General features: G+C 41.3%; 1 protein-coding gene and 1 non-coding gene across 3 annotated transcripts in view; one reads left to right on the top strand and one right to left on the bottom strand.

Annotated features, from left to right (window-relative positions):
- The window catches only part of TRIM33 (tripartite motif containing 33), a 97,774-nt gene extending 75,429 nt beyond the window's left edge, over nucleotides 1–22,345 (top strand). Inside the window, exons 12-20 of one of the 2 annotated variants that reach the window (XM_028502696.2) lie at nucleotides 4,218–4,350; nucleotides 5,783–5,846; nucleotides 8,101–8,260; nucleotides 9,373–9,722; nucleotides 12,118–12,241; nucleotides 13,871–13,945; nucleotides 15,590–15,742; nucleotides 17,208–17,258; nucleotides 17,338–22,345. In XM_028502696.2, the coding sequence (XP_028358497.1) occupies nucleotides 4,218–4,350; nucleotides 5,783–5,846; nucleotides 8,101–8,260; nucleotides 9,373–9,722; nucleotides 12,118–12,241; nucleotides 13,871–13,945; nucleotides 15,590–15,742; nucleotides 17,208–17,258; nucleotides 17,338–17,550 (1,323 nt within the window). In that variant the 3' untranslated portion in view covers nucleotides 17,551–22,345. The remainder of the gene's footprint in view (nucleotides 1–4,217; nucleotides 4,351–5,782; nucleotides 5,847–8,100; nucleotides 8,261–9,372; nucleotides 9,723–12,117; nucleotides 12,242–13,870; nucleotides 13,946–15,589; nucleotides 15,743–17,207; nucleotides 17,259–17,337) is intronic. The other variant, XM_028502697.2, reaches the window with a different exon arrangement.
- LOC114489277 lies at nucleotides 12,331–12,461 on the bottom strand. The gene has a single exon (XR_003683846.1). It is a non-coding gene; the product is annotated as a small nucleolar RNA SNORA44 (small nucleolar RNA).
- Nucleotides 22,346–25,308: the final 2,963 nt, after the last annotated feature.

The raw sequence follows: 25,308 nt of genomic DNA, 5'->3' as shown, positions 1-25,308 counted from the left end.
CCAGTATAGAGTAGAATTTGATTTAAGTAGAATTCTCTCAACTTGAATTATTTTTATTTCACTCTACTACATAGTGATAATGCATGTTTGTAATTTGACTTTAAGGGAATATGTAATGAACTTGAATACTTTTTGAATTTACAAATGAACATTAGATTCTGTTCCTAATATAATCAACAGATGTATTCTAATGATTTTCATATTTTTGTAGAGAATTTTTTGTATTTGGCATATTGGTAACTATTTGGATATTATATTGGATATTATAAAATTTGGGGGAAACTTTCTGATAATCACATGCAAAGTTAAATATTATAGAGTACTCATTTTTATACTATGTCCAGCATTGGCTAAATTAGTCTTTTCTTCCATCTTTGTCAGAGTGATAGATCAAAATAATTGACTTCGTTTACACTTGTTTTATTTGCATGGTTGGTTGTCTTAGGCTCACTGATGCTTGTATTTCTTTCATGGGTTGTCTTTTTCCTTTTAATTCATAGAAATTATTATATCATACACGTTCTATACAGTTATTCAGGGAGCTCAGAAACCATGGCTTAGTGAGGAAGGGAATTGTTCTTCTAGTGAAGCCTCTGACTTGACGGTGACTTTATCCGCGTCTAATGAAACCTGGAGGCGAACGCTTTGGCCAGCATTTCCCTGTTGGGGACAGCAGTTTCCGGGAAGCCCTCATCCTTTGGGTTCGCCTCTTCCTGTTCACTCTTCCAGCCTTCAGGTCGTCTCTCTGGCAGAGACACAGACTGCAGGCGGGACAGTGTAGGAGAGTGGGAGCAGAGGTACGTAACGTGGGACCTCCGTGTCTGTTTTGAATCATTCCCTCTTTCATGCTTAGGTGAGACGGGCCCAGCTTCCGTCTGTGGCTTATGTTAGTGCAGTAGCTGCCCCTCTTCACACGTCCTCCAGCAGACTGTGGTTGCAGCACGGGGTTCTCCAGTAATTAGAGTTTACAAGTAAAGCCACGGCCAACAGCTGTGTCCAGTGGGCACGCACAGCTCCCAGTCCACCTTAATTGTCCCTCCTGTTAGCCTGTAGCCTGCTCCCACCTTCAGCCCGTCATGTCACTGACATGCAGCTCTCTGGGGTATTTAATGAAAAAGATGTCGTTAATGAGAAAGGCCTGTTTACTTTTTAAAAAATTGAGGTGTAATTTGACATGAAACATTATATTAATTTCAGGTGTATAGGGATTGGGTATTTGTATACATTTCGAAATGACTGCCACAATAAGTATGGTGACAGTTACCATCTGTCACCATACATAGTTGCAAAAGTTATGTTCTTGTGATGAGGACTTGTAAGATTTACTCCCTTAGCTTTCAAGTATGGTATTATTTGAGTGTTGCCATCTGTAGTCACTGTGCTGTATGTATTACCTCCCTGTGATTTATTGACTTTATAATCAGAAGTTTGTATCTTTTGACTCCTTGCACCCATTTCACCCACCTGCCTCCTCTTCCTCCTCTTTTCTGTGTCTGTGAGTTTGTTTTGTTTTGTTCATCAGACTCCACATACAGGTGGGATTGTGTAGTCTTTGTCTCTTTCTATCTGACTTCTTTTATTAGCATAATACCCTCTAGGTTCCTCCATGTTGTTACAAAAGGGCAAAATTCATTTCATTTCATTTCAAAATTTCATTTTTTTATTGTTGAGTAATAATTCCATTTTGTATGTATACACACTTTCTTTATCCATCCTTCTGTTGATAGACATAGAGGCTGCTTCCATATCTTGCTTGTTATTAGTAATGCTGCAAGGAACACAGGGGTGTGTATCTTTTCAAGTTGGTGTTTTGGTTTCTTCAGATAAATACCCAGAAGTGAAATTGCTGGATCGTATGGTAGCTCTATTTTTAATTTTTATGAGTAGTCTCCACAGTATTTTCCATAGTGGCTTCACCAATTCATAATTCCACCCTCAGTGTACAAGGGCGGGTTCCCTTCTCCTGCTAGCACTAGTTACTCACTACGAGTTACTGATGATAGCCATTTTGAGGTGTATGAGATGATTGATAGTTCATTAGGGTTTTAGTATGCATTTCTCTAGTGATTAGTGATGAACAGTTTTTTCGTGTCTGTTGGTTATTTATATATACATTTTAGAGAAATGGCTAATCAGGTCCTCTGCCCATGTTTCAGTTGGATTGTTTGGGTTTTTTGGTGTTAAGTTGTATAAGTTCCTTATGTATTTTATATATTAACCTCTTATCGGATGTATCATTTGCAAATATCTTCTCCCATTTGGTAGGTTGTCCTTTTGTTTCATTCTTGGTTTCCTTTGCTGTGCAAAAACTTTTTAGTTTGATATAGTCCCATTGGTTTATTTTTTGTTGCTCCAGCCCAAGGAGACATATCCAGAAAGATACTGTTACAAGTGGTGTCAAAGAGTTGACTGCTTATGTTCTCTTGCAGGAATTTTATGGTGTTGGGTCTTACATTTAAGTCTGCAAGCCATTTTGAGTTTATTCTTATGTGGTGTAAGAAAGTGTGGCCCAATTTTATATTTTTCTGCATGTGTCTGTTTGATTTTCCCAATACTGCTTATTGAAGAGACTGTCTTTACCCCATTGTATATCCTTGCCTCCTTTGTTGTAGATTAATTGACCATATAGGCAAGAATTTATTTCTGGGTTCTCTGTTCCATGGATCTGTATCTGTTATGCCAGTACCATACTGTTTTGATTATTGTAGCTTTGTAGCATAGCTTGATATCAGGGAGTATGATACCTCCCACTTTGTTCTTAGAATTGGGCTCTTCAGAGTCTTTTGGGGTTTTATATAAATTTTAGGATTATTTGCTCTAATCCTAATTGTTTTTGAATCCTGCAACTTCACCGAATTGATTTATTCTAACAGTTTTGGGTGGAGTCTTTAGGATTTTCTATCTGTAATATGTCATCTGCACATAAGGACAGTTTTACTTCTTCCTTTCCGAATTCGATGCTTTTGTTTCTCTTTCTTTCTTAATTACTCTGGCTAGGACTTCCAACAATATGTTGAATAAAAGTGGCAAGAGTGGGCATCCTTGTTTTTTTTTCCGGATCTAAAAGAGCTTTCAGCTTTTCACTGTTACATATGTTGTTAGCTGTTGAGCTGTAGTTCATGGCCTCTATTATGTTGCAGTGTGTTCCCTCTATACCCACTTTGTTGGTCATTTTTGTTGTAAATGGATACTGAACTATTTCTAGGAGGATCTTGTCTGTGGTATGTTTTGAGATGCTTTATTCTGTTCATTTTTCTGTCAGCCCAACTCTACCTTGGTATATATATTTATAGCTTCTTCTAAGGTTTCTGCTTTGATGCCATCTTTTTCTGTTTTATAGTCATGAAAATCGCTGTGTACTTTGGGAGGGGAGGAAAGCAAACAGTAAATGCATGTGTTGAGTTTTCAGGAAGCATCCTGCCCCCAGTGGGAGAGAAGATGCGAGGGGGCACGTGTAGATCCAGTCAGATCAGTAAGCGAGAAGACGGGCGGTTACTGAAGGGCGATTTGGCCGTCTCTATATGGAATAGTATAAACTTTTACTTGGGATGGTTTTTGTAATTAAATAGTATCGATTTACTATTTCTTACACAAATTTTCTCATTTCATTATCACAGTTCTCAGTGTGGGTGAACGTTTTAAAGACGGGAAGCTGATGTTCAGTTGGAACTCGGGTCCCAGTCTCCGTGGCAGGCCCTCTGGCTGTTTCTCACAGCCTGTCGACACCCGCTTTTTGTGAAGCAGGGGCCCCGTGTCTGGGTCTGAGGGCTTTCTCCTGCGTAGAAACACAACTCGGAGCTTTGGAGTTGGGCATTGACGTTGAATTCCTGTTTGGGTGAATGATTCTGGGAGATCTTTGGAAGTTGAAATAAAGGGAGGAAGATGGGACAGTGGAAAAACAGGGTCTTGCATCAACTTTGAGAAAAGGCAAACATGTCAGGGTGCGTCGGCGCTGTTTTCATAGTAGAACGTAAAGGGCTTAGTGGATTATTTGGGTTTTGTCCTGTTCTGCTGGGTATTTGTTGAATAATATTATTATAGATTTATTCACATAAACTTTATACTGTGTGATTCCCTTAGGGTGCCTAAGGAAGCAACAGGCTGATTTAGATGTAGGATAATCTGTTTATTAGGAAACTGAGCATAAGTGATTATCCTAATAAAATTAATAACTTCTCTGTTTAATCAAAGCAAATTTATCTTTTTTTTTTCTTTAGTTGGAAGATGCTGGTTCAAGTAGTTTAGATAATCTACTAAGTAGATACATCTCAGGCAGTCACCTACCCCCACAGCCTACAAGCACCATGAATCCCTCTCCAGGCCCCTCTGCCCTGTCTCCAGGATCGTCAGGTAAAACCAGCTAAGGTGCCACCCCTGTCTGTTACAAGCGTGCGTGTGTGCGTGTGTTAGGTTCTTCAGAAAAACAGAATTAGTAGAAGCGTGCGTGCGTGCCTGTGGAGGGAGAGGGAGAGGTTTGAAGGAATAAGCTCATGCAATTGTTAGGGCGGGCAGGCCCAGACTGTGCAGAGCAGGCCGCCGGGCTGGAGGCCCAGAGAAGCGTTGCCGATGTCGCCTGGGGTCGAGCGGCAGAGCTCTGTCTTCCTCTGGCGACCTCAGGCTTTTCCTGCTGAGGTCTCTAGCTAATTCAATGAGGCGCATGCACGCTACAGATGTTGATCTTTTTCACTCAGAATCTGCTGATTGAGGTGTTAATCACATCTAAAAAATACCCTCATGACAGCGTTTAGACTGGTGTTTGGCCAAACAATGGGGTGCTCTCTTCTAGCCAAGGGGCTCCCAGAATTAACAATTCATAACACATCATATTTTTCCCATGATTGCTCCTTCTGACTATTTTTTCTTCAGGTAGTCTTGGCAGTCTTTCACTGACTGGAGTGAGATGAATTGATATCTGTAGCGTGTGCAGTCCAGCACTCCAGGGCCCCGCCCCCCAGCCCCGCTGGCGGATGCCATGTTTGTGGGCGCGCTGACCTCCATGTCTTAATGTTTTCCAATCTAGATCTTCAGTCGAAGAGTTCTTGGGTTTCAACCCAAGTCTAACACACTTTGTAAAATAATGAAAAGTGGAAAATTTGTTTTAAAAAAATGAAGGGAAGGCAAGTGAATTTTCAGATTGTAATTTTAAAACAACATTTTATTGGAAACTGTTAAAATGTGAGTAACCAGGTCCATGAGATACAGCTTTTCCAAAATCCCAGTTCTGTTGACCTTCTTACCAGGAGCGAATGATTGCAGCAACTCCCCATAAACCGACAGCGCACAGCGCAGAGTCACGGAGTAGATTTTTCTATGGTAAATTAACTGTTATTTTTTCCTTACTAGAACAGACCACCTCATTATTTCTAGAGTAAGAATAGTTCAGACTTCAGTGTGAGTTTTGCATGAGATGCATCATTAATACATTTTTTGAATCATATAATTTTTGAGGTTTACTGTAATTATTGTAGGACTTCTAAAATAAAGAGTAAATAATAGGAATCTAAATAGTGTACTTATCAGATGACTTGGGCAGGACAGCAAATGGCTTTCTCTGGCCTGCTCACTTGTCACTGGTCGGAAACACAGTGTTGCTGTGAGGAGAATTCTGGGAACGGGGCTCGGCTGAGAGACTGGTTGAGGTCTCCCAACCTGAGGCCAAGCCTGTGTCTGATTTCTGGGAATTTATGAGTTTCATTATAATCATCTTTAATTCTGTAATTAGTAGGTAGAATTCTGAATACTCTTATCTGCATTAATACTCATTTTAACTTATTGGTTTCAGGTTTATCCAATTCTCACACACCTGTGAGACCCCCTAGTACCTCTAGTACTGGCAGTCGAGGCAGGTGAGTATTTCATTATTAATAGCTATATGTTTTCTTTCTTATTAAGAAATATTTCAAATACGTATTTGAAAAAGGAGACTACCACAGTGCACTCTTATGTACTTACCACCCAGCTTCAACAGTTACCAGTTAAATCTTCTCTGCTCCCACTCATTCCCTCTTGGTCTGGATTGTTCTGAAACCAGTTATCAGACGTCTTATTTTACTTGTGACTGCTTCAGAATATATCACTTAAAACATAAGGATTTTAAAATTGCATAGCTACAGAACTATTATCACACTTAGAAAAAAATTAGCAGATAGTTCTTTAATTTCAATAGAGATCCAGTTAATGTTTAGATTTCCCAATTTTTCCCACAAGGGCCTTTAATAAAAAGGTTTCTTTGAACCAGATTCATATAAGCTGTCTGCATTGCCGTCAATAGAGATGTTGAAGCTAGGGTCGGTGTCACTGGGGGCCTAGTGTTTCTCCTGCAGTGTTTCCCCCGCTGCGCTGCGGGGGCACACGGCCTGCTGTGATTTCTCTGTCACCCTTCAGATCAGGGGGTTTGACTTTTGACTAGGTTCGGTTTGGTTTGGGGGAGTCTGGTTGGTTTTGTTTGTTTTGTGATAACAACCAACCATTAGTATTCATTTTCTCTTTTTTAACTAATTGAAAAATGATGTGTTTTAAATAATTGTATTCCTCCCTAGTTTACTATTTTAAACTGTTCCTGTAAAGAGAAACTTTGTCATTATCTATTTGGTTATAGGAAAGGCTGAGCGAATCGATTCTTTCTCTTTATTTACGTATTGTTATAGTAAGGAATTGATTTCCCAGCACCCTCCCAACAGTGGTCAATGAGTCTTATTATTTTTAACTTTATCAATTCATATTTAAACATATTTTATATATTCTCAACCATTATAGATGTGATTTTCATTGATACCTAAAGTTTTCTGTTTTTGGCCTGTCAGAGCTTTTTAAAGTTGGCCCCTTTAGCTGTTTTGTTATAACCCCGAAGTCTCTGAAAGCATCCTTGTTTCTTCTTATCAAATGATGTTCCAGGTTCGTCTTGTACATTCCGGGTGTCAGGCCTAGAGTCCGCCACTTCCCTAAGAACTCTGGTCGTGTTAGTGAGGAGAGGGGTGCTCGGAGGCACTCTCCTAGGTACCAGGGGTGCTCGTTACCCCTGAATTGTTCGCTGTTTCTTCTGCCTTTTTGGTGGACAGCACTAAGGGTGTGTTTAAGACAGAATACAATAGTGTTAACTGATTTTTACTCTCTAGTGTAAATAATGTAGTATAATACAGGAAAGACGTATACCCTTGAGTTTCTTGTATATTATGTGTGCACATGCATTTTTGAAGACTGGTCCTTTTAAACACTTGCTTGACTTGTTCATTATACTTCAAGTTAATGATCAGTATTTTATTTTTTTATTTTAAAATACTTTATTTATTTTTAGATAGAGGGGGAGGGAGGGAGAAAGGGACAGAGAGAAATATCAGTGTGTAGTTGCCTCTTGTGTGCCCCCAACCGGAGACCTGGCCCACAGCCCAGGCATGCACCCTGACTGGGAATCGAACTGGCAACACTTTGGTTTGCAGGCCGGTGCTCAATCCACTGAGCCACACCAGGCAGGACAATGATCAGTGTTTTTAGAAGAAAAGTGTAAATTGAGTGAAAAAACGTTCATTCTTAGAAGTAATACAGTCTTACCAATTATTCACTTTCTCTTGCCAGTGGTTTTGCCTCGTGATCTAGATGGAACTGGTTAGTCGTATGTCATTACATTGATTTCAAATAAGGACTTTCCAGGTTCTTCACTATTTGTTATCCTCTTTTCCCAATCACCTGCCCTGAAAACTTAAAGTAGCAGTTCCTTTGAGGAGGCTTCACGAACTACTGTTGATGTTATTTTTTCACATATTTGTGGGTAGAGGAGAATTGAAACTACTTTCATAGAGAGAAGTGAAGCGATCACCAACACCAGCATTCTGTGCTGTTAGCCTTGGGAAACTGTTACTTTAGACTTTTTACACGATGCAGTGTAAATGCCTCACACCATAATGTGGTGTTTGTAAGGTCCACTGCAAGTGTGATCTGCATTTTTAAGAAGTGGAAGCTAAGTTTATACCGCAGTCCTCCTAACACCACTATAAAGTGTCCTGATCATTTTAAAGTTAATAAATTGTGTTTTCATGTTAACGATGATTACTTTCATATACACCACACAGCCAAATGTATGTGGCCTTGGTTGTTTTTTATTAGCTGTGGGTCATCAGGAAGAACTGCTGAGAAGACGAGCCTTAGTTTCAAATCTGACCAAGTGAAGGTCAAGCAAGAACCGGGGACCGAGGATGAAATCTGCAGTTTCTCGGGCGCCGTGAAGCAGGAGAAGACAGAGGATGGCCGGAGGAGCGCCTGCATGGTACGGTCCCCTGAGCCTGCCGGGGGCCTCCTGTCTGACTGTTAGAGGGACCAGTGCGTCTGTGAACGTTCGTTTGTGTTTGAGCGTTTTCTCGCCTGGTACTAGCCAGATAATCTCTTTCTAATCAGACTTAATCACATTAAGGACTCAATTCAAACGATCTTTTAGTTTGTAATTGGTCAGTATTTTTGCCATGATTCTAAATCAAGTTCTGTCTTATTCTGAATTTATGAATCATCTCAATAGCCCCATTGAGTCTTAGGCCACCAATGGTCCTTGGCTATTGGCTATTGGCTATTTTCCTGGGCCTGTAAGTCCAGGATTAAGGGTGCTGACATGAGAGAAGTTTAACAATCAAAGAGTTCTGTGATGGGAAGATTACCTTTAGCTTATGAATTACTAACCGTTTTGGAGTTCCCAGGTGGAACACTGTAGAGTTTTTATATAGGATGAAAGAAGGCCCAAGTCCCTTCTCTTCGTTTTGATATTTCGATCTTAGTTTTTCTTCCTACCCAGACTTAAGCTTCGTGTTCTCTGTGGTTGGCACAGAAACTTCAGCTCGAGCCCCTGTGTATTGAACGCGATGCATGTAGTTGTAGCAAGCAGCACACTGAGCCTTGGTGTGTAGGAGTGGTATCACCTCTTCATCCAGAACTTAGTGTGGATAGTACCCACCAGACAGGGTAAAATACTCTTTTTTACATTGTTGTAATCTTCCTACAGCTGTAGAATGATAAGTGAGCAGAAGACTATTTCAGAATGCTTCTCAAAAACTAGCAATAGATTCTTGTGGGAAAACTATCATACCACAGTCAACTCTGGGCGGGAAAAGTATAACCCGTGCTCACTCCCAAATCAGTGTGCTTAACTGTTCAGTTAATTTCCTTACTATCTGAGTGAACCAGTGGTAACATGCCTGAATTCACTGTAAATTAACATGGCTAAGTAATTTTAGGGTTAATTTTGTTCCTTTATGTAACAGATGTAATTTCCAGAATAATTTTAACTTAGTCTGTCTGTATATGTGTTGACATAAACTTTAAACACACACACATACTGCAAATAACAGTGATCAAATGACTCTTCAAGAATCTGTCCTTGCCGTGTTGCAGCTGAGCAGCCCGGAGAGCAGCCTGACACCACCTCTCTCGACCAGCCTGCATCTGGAGAGCGAGCTGGATGCATTACCAAGCCTGGAAAACCACGTGAAAACCGAGCCTACAGATACAAACGAGAGCTGCAAACAGTCGGGGCTCAGCGGCCTCGTTAACGGAAAGTCCTCAATTCGAAGCCTCATGCACAGGGCGGCGAGGATGGGAGGAGACGGTAGCAGCAAAGACGATGACCCAAATGAGGACTGGTGTGCTGTGTGCCAAAATGGAGGGGACCTCCTGTGCTGTGAAAAGTGCCCAAAGGTTTTCCATCTAACTTGTCATGTTCCAACACTGCTTAGCTTTCCAAGGTATCAGCGAAAGAATTGACTGTTTGTTGTTTATCTTCATGAGCTAAACCCGCCCGCCCCTCCCGGCCCCCCCAAGAAAGTTATTCAGGGCAGATGGCCTTCTAAGCCAATGCATACATAGTATTTCTGTAACACGTGGGCCCGTTTATTTTTCTTTTGGTGTTCCCTTCAAGAGAAGCTAATAGCTGAGTGATAAAATGTCCAAGATCTAAGTGGAGCACTAATGATAAAAAAATAGATCATTTCCTGGCCTTCAGTTTATACTTTATGTAAACAAATTAGATAAAACTTCAAAATATGAGGGGCAAGGGTCCTTGTGTGTTGGAGAAAGTAGATTTCCTCTTGAAGCTGAATTTTCAAAAATCTATTGCCATTAATTTTAATGGGGTCTGCAGTTAGGATTTTATTTATGAATACTATTTAGTTCTATGGAAACTATTTGAGAGGATATTACCCAGAGTTACTTTTGTAATGTTTGAAAACTCTCAGAAGGCATTTTAAAGAAAAAACACCTTTGTAAAATCACCTTATGTGTCTTGAGTTTTTTAGAAATAGCCTTCTCTTGACCACTGGAAGCGGCTGGTTTGGTGGTAGCACTGCCCGAGGCACCGCAGATTTCTCAGGCCTTCCTTTGATCTGGCTGGAATGTCAGTCAGTTGTTAACTTTGGAATGGACAGTTACTGGCTTATTTAACAGTGAATGATTTGGGGAATAAAATGAGTAAAGAAAGAGCATTGTCCTCAGACTGGGTGGCCCCGTGGCAAGCCAAGGTAACTAGCTAATGCAGCAGACCCCGGTGCGCTGGGCTGGACTTCGCAGCCTGCGGCCAAGCGGTAACCCTGTGCCGTGGACGAGCCTCGTGGCTTTGGGCAGTTCACAGACTCTCGGGCATTACTGTCTGCACCTACACGTGGGAGAGGTCGCTTTAGAAGAGCTCTTTCTCTTCCTTCCAGTGGACGTTTTATGTTCACACAGTCTTATCTTCAGTGGATTTCAGAGACCATAAAACAGTAGTCGTACTTCTTTATTTCAGCCTTTCCCCTTCCTCAGTCCTTTACCCTAGGTTTCTTTTCAAATGAAAGTAAAGCAGTGTTCTTGGGAAAACCCTGCTGCTTTTCTCTCTATAGATGATTAGATTTCTTTTCTTTCTTCCTGTCCACTCCCCTCCCCTTCTCTTCTTTCTCACTGGAGGACATGCTTACTGATGTAAGAGAGAGGGGAAGAGAGGGAGAGAAACATCAATGTGAGTGAAATCGATTGATTGCCTCTAGTATGCTCCCCGACCCAGAATGGAACCCACAACTTTGGCTTGTGCCCTGACTGGGAATTGAACCCATGACGTTTCAGTTTATGAGATGATGTTCCAGCCAACCAAGCCACACTGGCCAGGGCTCCTCTTAGATTTCTGAGAAGCAATAATTTTAGTTGAGTAATACTACCCTTTTTGAAAAATTCATCCTTTTTGCCTTAGAAAAGTGGTAGATATAGAAATAGTGCCAGAATATTTTTCTGAAGAATTACAATTCATACCTAAATCTTAGGAGGTATAGTCATTTGCCAGAGATGCGGTGACAGCCTTCTTTTTCTTTACTTTTTTAGAAAAGAAAAGCATTGGCATTTTGGCTAGAAATTAAGGCTTTTCATATTTTTTTCCTTTGAATAGTAACATCTGCTGGAACATTAGAATTCTGCCACTGAGGGCTTTCTCTCAAAGGCAGATGCTTGGGAAGGGAATGAGACTGTTGGCACACATTAGTATAGTCTCTAGACTTAGAATTTATGTATATACGGTCAGGGTGGGGGGAAATGGAGCACGAGTGACTCACTGGAGTTTGTGGTTTGATAGAAATCTTGATGTAAACAAACCTTAGACTGAGCAGATTTGAAAGATTAGGGGTATGTGTGCATGTGCTTGCACTTGAAGGAGTGTGTGTGTGTGTGTGTATCCTAGGCTTTTGACTGGCCGTGAGAGAAGAATTGTTTTATTTGGCATGTATTGTTCAGTACATGCCGAGAGAGCACAGGACACCTGAGGAATTCCATACCCTGTACTCTTGTCTCGTCTGTGAGTACGGGGCCGTTGTAATTACTGGGGCCTGAGAGTTGGTCTTACGCTGCCAGTACAGGCCTTCAGCTTTGTACTGGGAAAAAAACCCTTTTGAATGCCAAGATGCCAGTTTCATACTGCTTTCTGGTAGGTAATCAATTGAAGAATGACTGGGAAAGTTTTTATCATACAACCTCACTTTATGAGATTTGACCTCCCTCCCCCCAAAAAAAAAATAAGTAGAAAAGAGAGAAAACAACAAATTAGTCTTAACCTCCAGGGAATTAGCTTCTCTAGAGTGAGTTTTGTTATAAAAATACGGACTGATTGCCCGTTTTTCTCCTCAGTGGGGACTGGATATGCACGTTTTGCAGAGATATTGGGAAACCAGAGGTTGAATATGATTGTGACAATTTGCAACATAGTAAGAAGGGGAAAACTGCACAGGGATTAAGCCCTGTGGACCAAAGGGTAAGTGTCAAATAAATTGATGTATTATTGGGGGTTCTGTAGTTGCCTTGCTACACATTTTTAAAATTTTGTTTGTTTATTTCCTGAGACATTACAGGAAAGGCGAGTGGCAACTGCAGGTACTGTGCTGACCTGAGCTGTCAGAGTCTCTCCAGGTTGCTCTGGCATGCAGTTGGAGACCCCATGGCTACAACCAGCCACAGCCCTTGGAAACATGCTGAATTTTTTTTAAGTTTATTACATATATGTAACTTGATACATTTGCATTTGTTAATCTCTTGATCTAATGGTATATTGATGACTTCTGAAATCTTTAGCCTTCAGCTCTATAGACTCTCATATCCAGCTTTCTCTCACTTATCATGTCCCAAGTGAAATCATTTTTTTTAGACAGAGGGTAAGGGAGGGAGAAGGAGAGGGAGAAATAATCGGTGTAAGAGAGGAACATTGACTGCTTGCCAGGAATCAAACCTGTGAACTTGCGCTCTGTGGGACCACACCCAGCAAACTGAGCCACAGCAGTCAGAGCCCCAGCCAAAATGTGGCTGTTCAAAAAGTCATCTTCAGAAAGCAAAAGCAATAAACAAGCAGATAACAACGTTAAAAACTGTACTTCTCCCCCAGTGTTTTACATCATTCATTGACACCACTGTTTACCTCTGTTGCTCAGATCGGAAATCTCTGAGCAATAAAAGAATCGGGAGTGACTGCAGTACTGTTTTCTTTCTTCTCCTAACCTTGACCTCCTGGGACCGCCGTCATGGTCTGTCGGCTGCACTGTCGTAGGCATCTCGTCACTGGGCTCCCCGATTCTGCCCTTGCCCTTGGCAGCCATTCTCTGTGCTTGTCATAGTGTTCTTTTTGAAAACGCAAACAAGGCTGTCACTTTCTTGCCTAAAATCCTCTAATAACTTGTCATCATATTAAAAATGGGATCTGAAATCCTCCCCTCAACTTCAGTCGAATTTCTGCTCGTGTGGTCCGTAGTCGGGTCTCCAAAGACAAAGTGGCTTTCACAGAGTGCTGTGGTTGATTACCCTCGTGTTCGGCTCTCACCGACGTATATACCTACAGAATCCTTTGTCCGCTGTCTGTAAAGAGAACGTGTGTGTTCAGGGTGTACAAACCTAATGTTAAAAGAAGTTTAAGTACATGAAAACCATAAATGTAAAATGCAGTTCAATTTATTTCTGTTTGTGTAAAAAAAACCTCTAGAATCAGATTGAGAAGACTTACACAGATAGTTTTTATTTAATTTTGACCCGGAGTGGAATCGTTTCAAGAAAGGGAATAACAGCCAGCCTGCCTAAGAGAATTATAATGAATAGCAACCGTGGTAATTTATAGATTACCAGGTATAAATTGCATAAATTGTTGTACAGAATGCTGTTTGTTACTTTGCTCACTCCTTTCCATGTGTATAAATAGTTGAGTTGATGATAGGTGAGAACAATGGCCTTCTGTCTCTGATAAGTTCATTTAAAGTAGAGCAGATAGTTTCAAAACTGTATGGGAAACCAGGCAGTTTTATTTGGGTGTATGTTCAGTTGAACGGCTAGGATGTAGGAGGCTTATGGTCAGTTTGTAATAAAAACTTACTAAGGGCTTTCTTTTCTTTTTGGGGGCCAGAAATGTGAACGTCTCCTGCTTTACCTCTATTGTCATGAATTAAGTATTGAATTCCAGGAGCCAGTTCCTGCTTCGGTAAGTTGTTTACCTCAGTGCCTCCCGGGTTAAGAAGTTAGTTAGACTCCTTGTGTTAAAGCTCAGGCTTCTTGAATAATCTCCTTGACCTTTTCAAGGCTCAAATTTTCTTTCCTAATACTATTTCCTCCCTTATTGGGTTCTTTGAGGATTGTATGTGATGACCTCTGTAAAATGTTTTAGCATAGTACCTTTCAAGGTACATACATTTTAAGTATTTTTTATAATCAGAAATTTCAGTAGGGCTAAATGGATGTGAGAGTCACTTGTTAAAATTGAGGTTTGTTTTTAAAGATTTTGTTGCTGTGATGAAAACTTAATGAATTGAATTTCCATGTCCTCTTTTACTTTTAAGATGGATGTAAGGGACACAGGCATAAGGAAATAATCTTGAACCTAGCAGTCAGAAGACAACTTCTTAGTTCTGCCATTAACCATCTTTGTAACTTTGGGAAAATTACATAAATTTTTTGCCTTTACTTTTTAAACTTTGCAGTGGGAGTATTGCACTAAATTATTTCTTAAGATTCTAGTTGTATAATACAGACTCTGTACGTTGGGGAGAAAACAGTCTGTAAGTGTTATTTGAATAAACATGTAAAAATGAATTTCACACTGGCTCTGCCTTCATAAGCCCTCTTTTGAAAAGTCAAGATTAGGAAAAGACTGGGAAATTGGGTAAGTCAGTGCTATTTATTTAACTTAAAGGGGGCCTTTGGAAGGAATCAAGGCTCTAACGTCCCATAGCAGAAGGGACATAAGAGGTGCTCGGTGTGTCACCAACGGGACGAGAATGTGCAGCACACACTTCCTTGTGAGCCGTCGGTTGTGGGACGAGGATACTGCGAATGCCAGGCCTGTTGCGGGGCGTCGGCTGGCAGGCTCGCCTGCTGCAGAGGCCCAGAAAGGAGCTGCAAAGCATGGAAGTCCGGACACGAGAAAGATGTTTTCTGCAGAGTAACCACCTGATGTTAAGAAGTCTGTCTTGTCTTCAATAAAGTTCAGGGACTTTATAGTAGAAAATTACTTTCAAGTAATTATTTTTCATGAACTATTTAAATAGCTTCTCCATGTTCAGTTATTTCCCAAGGATACAAATTTTCGACCAAGAGTAGGGACCAGAACTTTCCAGCATGACCACTAAATGGTTAATAAAAAATTTGGGGGGCGGTTATTATAGTCTTTCTTCTTCTGTTGCTATGTCCAGAGTACTTTGTGATATAAATGTATCATTCTAAAACATACCATTCTAATAATAATATCTTTTGTAACTGTTTTCCCTTTGCTATTTGAAAATAACCTCTTGAGGAAGCACAACATTCTGATGAGCCAGATGTGTCCTTAACATTAGTGACTGGCTAGCCTTGCCACCTGCCTTCTTTCCGAATCTACTTAGTAAAGGTGGAAATTGGGGCCCTTCGCGAACATGGGGACTGCCACCCATTCTGAACATGATTCGTGATATGATCGCGACCACAGATTTAAAGTACATTCACTGTGCCCCAAGTCTGCAAGTAGCTGGCTCAGTGATTAACACATTTTTTTCCGAAAATTCATATGATGTACATTTTCAAATTAAACAATTTAGCATTTTTGGAGAAGCCTTATCTAGCCATAACTGTTTGTGTGTGTGTTTTTTTTAAGATACCAAACTACTATAAAATTATAAAGAAACCAATGGATCTGTCCACTGTGAAAAAGAAGCTTCAGAAGAAACATTCCCAACACTACCAAGTCCCGGATGACTTCGTGGCTGACGTCCGTCTGATCTTCAAGAACTGTGAAAGGTTTAATGAAGTATGTTAGCTTCCAAACTATAGAGTTTCGGGTTGTCAGTTTGTGTTCGTTGGCTTGTTTTGTTTGGGTTTTGCTTTTCCCACCAAGTGATTTTTCTAATTTGATTTAATTTTTTTCCTGCTTCAATTCTGTCAGTAGTAAAATTTTCATCCACAGTTCCAAAGAAGAATGTTTACTATGTGTAATTTGATGTGTATACTTAAATATAGTAAATTAGGAATATTATTGAATATTCCTTCTGAAACAAGTTGAGGGTTGAGATAAGTATAGGAAGGAGTCTGTAGTTAAGTATATTTCATGGGAAATGATTACAGACAGTCTGCGTTGTGGGTGCCTTTAGGAAAGACATTTGTAACGGCGTCCTTCGATTTCATTATTGACCATGTTGTTGTAGAACGTTAAAGTCATAACTAATCTCTGGTGGCTCACTTTAAATCGTAACCCAGAGTATATAATGTTGAGTTTTTGGATCTCAGCAGTGTGTGGCTTTCATTAACTTTGGTTGTGGTTTTTTTGTTGTTGTTTGTTTGCTTTTTAAATGTTCTGAGGATAAGGATTTGTTATCCGTACCTTGAAAAGAAATGTGATGTGTACCTCCTTAAGGGAAATAATTTTGGTTATCTTTGGGAAAAGTCCCTTCTTGTTAAGGAAAATTTTCATTATTATAGAAGAAAATGAAATTGGATAAGAATTCAAAAAATCTTTTCAAGATTAATACTCAAGTCTCATTTATTGTTGATGAAATTTGGGTGCCATATGACTTACTAAAATAAATCATATTGAATTACTAAAATGTACTGATAGCTACCTCTGGAAGCATCTAGGTGACTTTGTAAAATTTTTTAAAAGGTTCTTAATTAGGTTAAAAGTCTAGTCACCTTAATAGCAATGTGCCACAGAGAGCAGAGTAAAACTTCACTCAGAGTTAGATTGATACAGTCCCAAGTTTTTTGTCTTATTTTCTAATCCACCTAGATGATTTTAAGTGAATATGCTTTCATGAACTATAGCTAACACTTGCCAGGAAGAAGGTCCATTTTATCTGCTTTAATAATAAATAATTTATGATTAATAAATTGCATACAGGTGCAGTTCTGATTAAGTGGTATGTTGAAAGTTGGGCGGATTTTTTATTAAAAGCAACATTTCTTCCAGTATTCATTTCACAAATGTATTTCTCTTAAATAGATTCATGTATTTAGACCATTTTTTTTTTTCAGATTGATCTTAGTAATTCGGAATCTGAGACAATTTATTGAGGTTTCACAGTAGCTTTAGTAATAGATCTTTGTAAAGAAAGTGGTTCCATGTTCTATAGAATTTTAGAAAGCACTTATAATCTGGTCATAGCATTTATAATCTGTTTCCCCTAATATGGCTGACTTTTGTCGCCAATCCTATGCAGTTTTATAACTTTAGAAAGGATTATAATTTCCCTTTTTTTTGACTCTGGTATCCTTTTTAGATGATGAGAGTTGTTCAAGTTTATGCAGAAACACAAGAGATTAATTTGAAGGTAAGCTTTTCAGACCATGCAAACTTGGTGAAGGATTATGCATTACCAATAGGTGAATATTCCTGTCTTTTGCTTGCAGGCTGATTCAGAAGTAGCTCAGGCAGGGAAAGCAGTTGCATTGTACTTTGAAGATAAACTCACAGAGATCTACTCAGACAGGACCTTCGCGCCTTTGCCAGAGTTTGAGCAGGAAGAGGACGATGGTGAGGTAACAGAGGACTCTGACGAAGACTTTATACAGCCCCGCAGAAAACGCCTAAAGTCAGACGACAGACCGATACACATAAAGTAAAATGATGTGAACTTAAATCAACTGTTTAAGCAAGGAAAGAAGAGGAATAATGCTTTTTACTGAAGTGTTACTCGAATATCCTGCCTACAGTGGGCACCTCCTTGAAGAAGCCGATAGCTTTTACATAGTATTAGATTGAAGTAATGGACAGAAACACATTCTTGTCAAGAAAGGGGGAGAGAACTCTATTTGCACCATTAAAAGTAACAATGAGAAGCAAAAGTGACACGACACGAAAATCTCTGTCACTAGAGAGAAGAGTTCTGACCGGTAGAGCCGGCAGACGGTGGTGGCTGTGGTGCTGCTGGGTGCAGGGCGCTGGGCGTGAACACCCGAGGGTCACGTCGCTCGATGGGTTGTTTCTTTGGACCATAGTGCACGGTTATTAAAACAGCGTGTGCGCCTCCCCCGCCCGCACACGCACCGGCCTGTTTTCTAGGTAAAGTCAGAGTTGCTCTGACTCCATTTTCGATGTCCGTGCGGATGTGCATCGAATCACACCTTCGCATCGCTTCTCACATCGATGCTCTTGGGCCTCAGTTTTCGTGTTGGTTTGAGATTCAGCAGTTGTGTTTTCTGTTCCTACTTGGAGTCTAGGAAACGTGACCACTGATCATCATTTAATCAGTTTCAGTGGTCTCCTGAAATAAACGTGGTGACTTTCGCATTGCAGATCACATGATTATAGTAATCATTTCCAGAAACGACTTCCCCAGAACTGCACCTCTCAACCCAGCCGCCATGTCAGAGTTATTCCCATGAAAGGCAGAATGTCGGGTTCAAAATTAACCTGGTTTTCTGTGCATTGAAATTTGATTGAGAAGGTGACAACTGGATCTTATCCAGTCTTCCTTCGTATCAGTTTCCTGATAGACCACTATTGGCAAACAGTAATCTGTCAGCTACCAAATGTGTAAAATTTTCTGTACTTCACTTTGTCTTATTTGTAAATAGTGAACGAAAACTTCCGGCAGATCAGCAACATTTGCTGAGCCTGTTTTTTAAGCTAATGTGTATTCTTACTAATGTTCCTATCAAGAATGGATTTGTAATATATGCTGTCTATTTCTAATGTTCACATTCATATTTTGAGGGTCTATGTTATTTTAATAGAGAACAGACTTCTCAGAAAATCTTCAGAAGCAGCTTATTATTAAAACATCAAAATATTGACAGAAACCTGGTAGGGTTAGATTACTCATCTGCCCACCAAGTGGGACGTGTGCGTGGACCGAGGGCCTGAGGGACGAGAAGAGAGCTGTGAGGAAATCCCGAGAACGCGCCAGTTCCCGCTTGAATGAATGGGTGGCGATCCCACCGGCGTCGCGCCCGGAGTTCGGCACCCGGGGCAGACAGACCACCTCGGCTCTGCTTCGTTTTCTCCCCTTCATTTGTGATGCTCATGTCCGAGATGTGTGCTTGGGACTGTGTACATACAGGCTTCTCTTCTGTTGGATTTGAAATTTCAGTCCTGCTTTTGTACGGACCCGTTAGAATATAAAGTGACCAAAATAGAAGACTCTCTCTCCATCAGATATTTTCAGTCATCAGCAGATTCGTGGCAAATTGTTTGCCTTTTAAAAAAATCCAGCTTCAGCAGTTCAGACAGATTACTCAATAAAAGTCACTTGACATGATTGTCTAAGAGGTCAATATTTTTTAGTGCGTATTGAATCAAATAAAGTGCTCTAAAGAAATTATTATGCAAACTCCTTTGGGTTGTTATTCTTTTGTGGACGAGCGGTGGGGTGGACACGAGTGTGATCCAAGCCGTCGGTGGTGTGTGACCGGTGCTGCCGCCGCTGCCGCTGCTGCTGCCCGACCTCGCTTCCGGCTTCCCGTCAGCTTCTCTCTGAGTTTCGTCGTGAGTTAAACCGGAAAAGGTCCCTAACTGTTCTGTTATTTTACTCCGATTTCAAATTCCTATGAAAAGTTTCCTTGTAAGAGGGAGAAAATTGTTTTAAAAGACTTCTGTCTGTGCTCATTTCCTTCTTTCTGACAATATCTGTGATTTTAATTTGTCAGGAGACGTACCTAAGGGCACAGTTTTGGAAAGTGACAAGTAGCAGCATAGCTTTATTTTGTCTAATATTTAATACTTGCTCTTCTCTCTCACAGTTAGTAGATAAGTCATATATATAGTTTCTACCAATGGAGGGAGAAACAGAATTTTAACTAAATATTTATTTCTCAATGTTTGGGGCCTTAAAAGATAGTATGTTCCCTTAAAGACATTTCCATGTTGGATGGGGTTTTCCCTCTTTGTTTTATTTCGAGATTGGTTCTTAAAAAGCCACTTAATTGTCAACCTTTAATGGGCTCCATTTCTGTTACCTGAAGATACTTCGTGCTGCTGAGGAATTACCATTAGCTAACAGCTATCAGTAACCCATTTTCAAATGAAGATGTTTGCTTTAGAGTTCATTTAAAGCTTTTTTCTTGCACACTGATTAACTGATCTAAGCTGTTTCTAAGTTGATCCATTCAGTGCTAATATAACTGTTCAAAAGTATAGAAACTGAAATTGATATTTAAGATATCTGACATGTCTCCCTGTTACGTTTTAAAAAGACAAGCGTCGAACAGCAGTTCCTGAAGGCAGCTTGTTTCCATCTCGGGCACTTGCATTCTTCATTCAGAGGTAGCCTTTTCAGTTTGGAGATGGGAATACTTTCTTAAAGCTTGCAAAGTTTTTGCCTCGTTTCAGTTTCATCTCCTGTCAGAACACCAAGAACAAAGTATTCCTTGGTCTGTTTTGCTGGCCTAAATGCGTGTGTTTTGGTGCTTAGCCGAGCTGATTCGCTGCAGGAATTGCTTTGCAGGGTCAGGCACGTGCGTGCCCCAAACGGTCAGGTTGTAGGCCATGCTCCGTAGAGAAACACCCAGTCCTGACACACAGAAGGGACCGAGCGCTGGCCCCCTCCACTGTCGAGGTTACCCTTTTCAGAATCCACCAGGCACTTTCTGACTTCTATTTCTTAAGGGAATTTTAAATAAAGTTTAAAGTCAGTTATAATTCTCACTTTCTGTGAACGGTTTTTGAAAATTTTTGTTCATCCAAAGAAATGGTGTTTTTAAATAGAAGCAAAAGGTTTACAGTGTGCAAACTGTAGATTTATTAATTACCTCAGCAGGTATCCTGCCATGTAATTGTCAGTGATTAGTGTTAACAAGTTCATAGGTTTAGGTCTCCTGACTCTGCCCTTGGACCGGGGCCCACCAGATGTCACTCAGCAGTCTCTCCGTGTTTCGAAATGGGAGCAGACACCGTGGCTTCCTTGCCCTTGACCTTTTAAGTTCCCTGCCTCCTCCCACTCACACATAACACACGAAGTAACGAAATCTCTCTTGTTAGCCTTGCTTATTTGCATAATCAGCATTGGATCAGTGAGTAGCTTCAGAAAAATCTATCCACCCCAACTCTGTTCATTAAAATAATTAAGTTCTGAATTCATACTGTGATTTCTTCACGTGCATCTGTGTTAATAATCTGCTGAAGGCGATCCACGGCTTTCAAGGGGCACCCCAGTTCGATCCTGTGCCGACCGAGATGTTTTCTTTCGTTTCCCCGGTGCCCTCTCCTCCTCGATAAAGCAATAACACTGCTTTCAGTCCGCTGCCCGAGCACGCCGCGTCCTTGCCCGGACGGCGGTTTTGTAGGGAAGTTTGTATGCACATCACCCAGTCTCTTTTAGAAATGAAGAAAGTGAAATATGCGCTGGAGCTAATGACAATATATTGTGGCGTTTTATTTTAAAAATTGGGGAAAGTTGCATATTTTTTTAAACGTAGGTGTTTGAGTAAAAAAATTGAAGGTACTTTTTTAAGAAAAAAATTTATATGCCTCAGTTTACGTAGACAGTTCAGATTTCCACACGTACTCGGGGATAGAATGGTTTCTGTTACTGGGTCCGAATGCATGTGTAGCGTCGTCCCTTCCGTCTTGGTTCCTTGTGTTTGCCTTTGTGGTCTTTTATATATATATTTTTATTGTATCAGAGAAACTAAACGAAGTCCATTTGGATATATTTGTCATAATCAAACTACCAAATGTACAAAATTAAGTTTAGCCCGCTTGTAGCAAGTGATCTTTAAAACTGAAAATGCTGTTCTTTTAAATTCACCAAATTTGCACGTGGGAGGGCACAGAAGTGATTTCTAAGTGCCACTGCAATCACTATTCCCTTTCGAGTGTGGCCTAAATTGCAGCCTTAGGAATGAAATGGCGTGTCTGGTCTGTCCCCTGGTCTGAAAAATGTAGGCATTCACTATGTTTTCAGTCAGCGAAAGGTGTCTATATGCCTATCAAAAAAGGTTTGTGCGACCTGAAAGCCTGTTAATTTTCTATGTAGAAATACTGTCACACAAAAGGGTTAAATTCATAGCCTTACTAGTTCCTTGCCCCCGGTATTTCAGCTGGTCTCCTTCCCTCATTATTTTTATTACTACTACTACTACCACAACTCCTGTTATTTTTGCACATAGTTAACTTACCCTTCAGTATGATTCTTAAAGAAAAAGTGCTGTTTCTGTGGTATTGTATTCTCTAAATAATCATATTTAATTTTTTTAAAAAAAGTTGCAGTTTCCAATTGTTCCGTTCCTGTGTTTTTTGCTGGTGTGTAATAAAAGCAAGATTTTCTTTTCATGGTTATTTAATACACTAGCTGCCTGTAAATATTTCTTGTTACAATGCTCTGGAATGTGTTGTAGAAGTTGTATTAGATTAGTTTAAATCTTTGTTTGAAAGCCACATTGTTTCGGTTATTTCTATTAAATTAGAAAATTGAAAAAGGTTTCAAATGAATTTCTTTTTTTTCTTTCTCATTGATTTGAGGCTTCATCGTGCAAGTTCACTGGAAATACTTCCACTGCGTGCGGGCGCTGGAGGTAACAGCAGTCAGTGTACAAGGGCTTTAGGCGCGGCGGTGAGGGCGGTGAGCACTGTGATGGGGCGGGCTCAGAGCGGAGCGGGGCTCAGAGCGGAGCGGGACTTGCGGGGAAGGACCTGGCTGTGGAGGATACTGGCTTGCAGTATCCATCTCGGCTGCAGATGTTCGTCGAAACATGCTAAAAACATACACAGAGTCGACCAGGTCCTGTGGGGGCATAGGAACAGCAGGGCCACTCCTCACGTGGGGAGCGCCTCGTCCCCCTCCAGAGAGGCTTTTTATTGGTTTTGTTTGAATAAGAATTCAGGTAAAAGCTCATTACTCATTGCTAGGAAGTAAGGATCAAACAATAGATAACAAGGAAGTCTGAGGGCCTATTTTGAGTCAGGGTCAAAGAGCTGTAAAACTTTAAGGAACAAACTTACTTCTTCCTTGGACCCTTATCATTCAACTGAGAGCATTCTAAACAAAGCAGGTTTCACAGGAGTTTACATATTCTTTCTTAGGCCTGATCACCTGGGAACCCCCCCTTTCCAGCACAGAGCTGCACCACCCTGTCATTGTTTCAGGCTTAGGTGGAGCAAGGGAACTAAGGCAACCAAGAGATAAGGAGATTTTCTCCCAGATGACAAGGACTCAGGCTATGTCAAAGCCGAGGAGCGAGGGTCCATTACCCCCTTTTGCTCTAGCCCCCAAAGTCCTTTCTTGGGGGCCTCCCATGTGATTGTGCCTGTCTTAGGTCGTTCCCCCCTTGGGGAATCTTACCCGTCATTGGCTAACCGACCAAGCATTGGGGTTCAGTTATGAATGAAGCAGCAGAAGCAGCGATCCTACCAGGGAGATAAGCTTTTGTCTCCTTGCTGGTTTACGGTCCAAGGCCACTTCCTCAGCCTTAGCCTTGGCAGGGGTTACAGCTTCTGATACCAGGCAGGGTGGTCCCTAACACCTGGCCTCACACTTTGTCCGTCAGGACGGCCATTTTGTCTCATAAATGGTAAAACAATGGGCCAAGCAGAGAGTGAGAAGGGACTAAAATACACAAACCTGAAAATGGAAGAGAATGTGTGTGTGTTTCAGGGCCCGAGAAGAGCTCGGTTCGGCTGGACTAGAGGTAACGTGGGGGCAGAAGACACTGAGCTGGAGTGAGGAGGGGGGGTCCCTTTTCGGCAGAGTGCCTTGAGAATCATACTAAAGGGTCTGGGGCTTACCCTGAGGGCAGCGAGGAGCCCTCTGCCAAGAATTGGGAGCAGAACGGGGCTTGGAGAGCTGACATAACCCAAGTTGCCTTTTTAGAAGACCGTTTTCACTGTGAAGAATGGGCTACAGAGAAGATGGGGAGTAGAGAGGCAGTTGCTGGCTGTGAGTAATCCAGGTGAGCCCTGACCTAAGCTATCTGGCAGTGGAAATGGAAGGCAGCAGTCAAATCTTAGATTGAGAAAGTAAAATAGACCAATAATAATTGAGGCCGTGCGGTTTCCCGAGGCACATTTTGTTTGGTACCCACGAAAGGAATAAAGAGAGCGGGGGAGGGAGTAGATTATGAGTGGAGAGGGGAGTGAGTTCAGCTTGGAGATGTGTGGCGTTTACGGCACTCACGGAGAATTAGAGTGTGGGTGTCCATGGTTCCCGTGCTCATGTGAAATCCCTGGGCCTCGGGCAGTCCTGTCCTTCGTCCCTCACCAGTCATGCAGTCATGCCCAGCACGTGGTAGGCCTCAGTGATGGTGAGCCACCCGCGTAACAGTGAGGAACTAGGCACAGTGAGGGTGTGCTGCGGCCCGGGGTATGACGGAATGAGAAGAGTAGGATACTTAGGGTAGCAGAGGAGACATTTAAAGAGAACAAAAAGAAGGAGAAAAAGGCCCACGGATTAGTCATGGAGCAAAGCCAAAGAGCTCTAATGGAAGATGAGAAAAAGGTTTCAAGAAGGAGTGTGAGGAATCGGTGATACATCAAGTATTACAGCAAGAGATGAAGTGGAAGTAAAGTGGCCAACGAACTCAGCAACATGGAGCCATACATGACCTTGGTATGGGCTGTTCTGTGTTGAATAGAGTGGGTTAGATGGATTGCGTGGAGACATCCCCCCACCCCCAAGAAATTTGACTTGGGTGGTTTTTCTTTAGGTTATACATCAATTGTGGCCATGAAGAACCAAGTAAAACATCAAACTGGAACTTCAAAATTGTTACCTTCCTAGATGCATGTAGTGTAGTGGAAAAAGCATGGGTTTCGACCATAGGGCAGACTGGTTTTCAAACCAATGACCTGTGTGAACTCAGAGTTTCACTGTATTTGTGAAATGAGGGTGGTCATGTCCAGCCCACGGAATGAATGTGGACACGGACCGTTTATGGTGCAGGGTTGCCCATGGTTCTCAACAGTCCTTTTTCCTAGTTCCTCCTCCTACTGTTGCCGTGAAAACAGGTTAGAAATGTGACTTTTCCCTTTTTATGACGATGAGAAAGGACAACTGTAGACAAGACTTTAAAATGTATCCTCAGCTCTTAAATATGTAGCTTGTCCTTCACTAATTTTTTTAATAATTTTTCACTAATGTAATTGATTCTAGACGCCACAGATTGGGGGCTACAGTGCTTAGGCACGGTGTCTCAAGCAGCCCTTTTCCATACACCTGTGCTCAGGTGGTAACAAATATGTCGCTGTTTCATTCGTAAAGATGTGGCTGTTGGTGACCTGGAAAGGCAATACATAGGGACCTCTGCTTCTGTCAGTATGGCTGATGGCAGCAAGGACCTCGCCTGGTGCTCGGTTAGGTTCATTTTTGAAAAACTTTTAATGTACTGCTGAGCTAGCAAGAAAGAAGGGTGCTCACAGCTCTGCCCGATCACCTGTAGCATTTTCCC

Source organism: Phyllostomus discolor, chromosome 14, assembly GCF_004126475.2.
Source record: "Phyllostomus discolor isolate MPI-MPIP mPhyDis1 chromosome 14, mPhyDis1.pri.v3, whole genome shotgun sequence".
Classification (NCBI taxonomy): domain Eukaryota; kingdom Metazoa; phylum Chordata; class Mammalia; order Chiroptera; family Phyllostomidae; genus Phyllostomus; species Phyllostomus discolor.
Note: the sequence above shows the minus strand (reverse complement) of the source record. Positions and strands in the feature narration are given on the sequence as shown.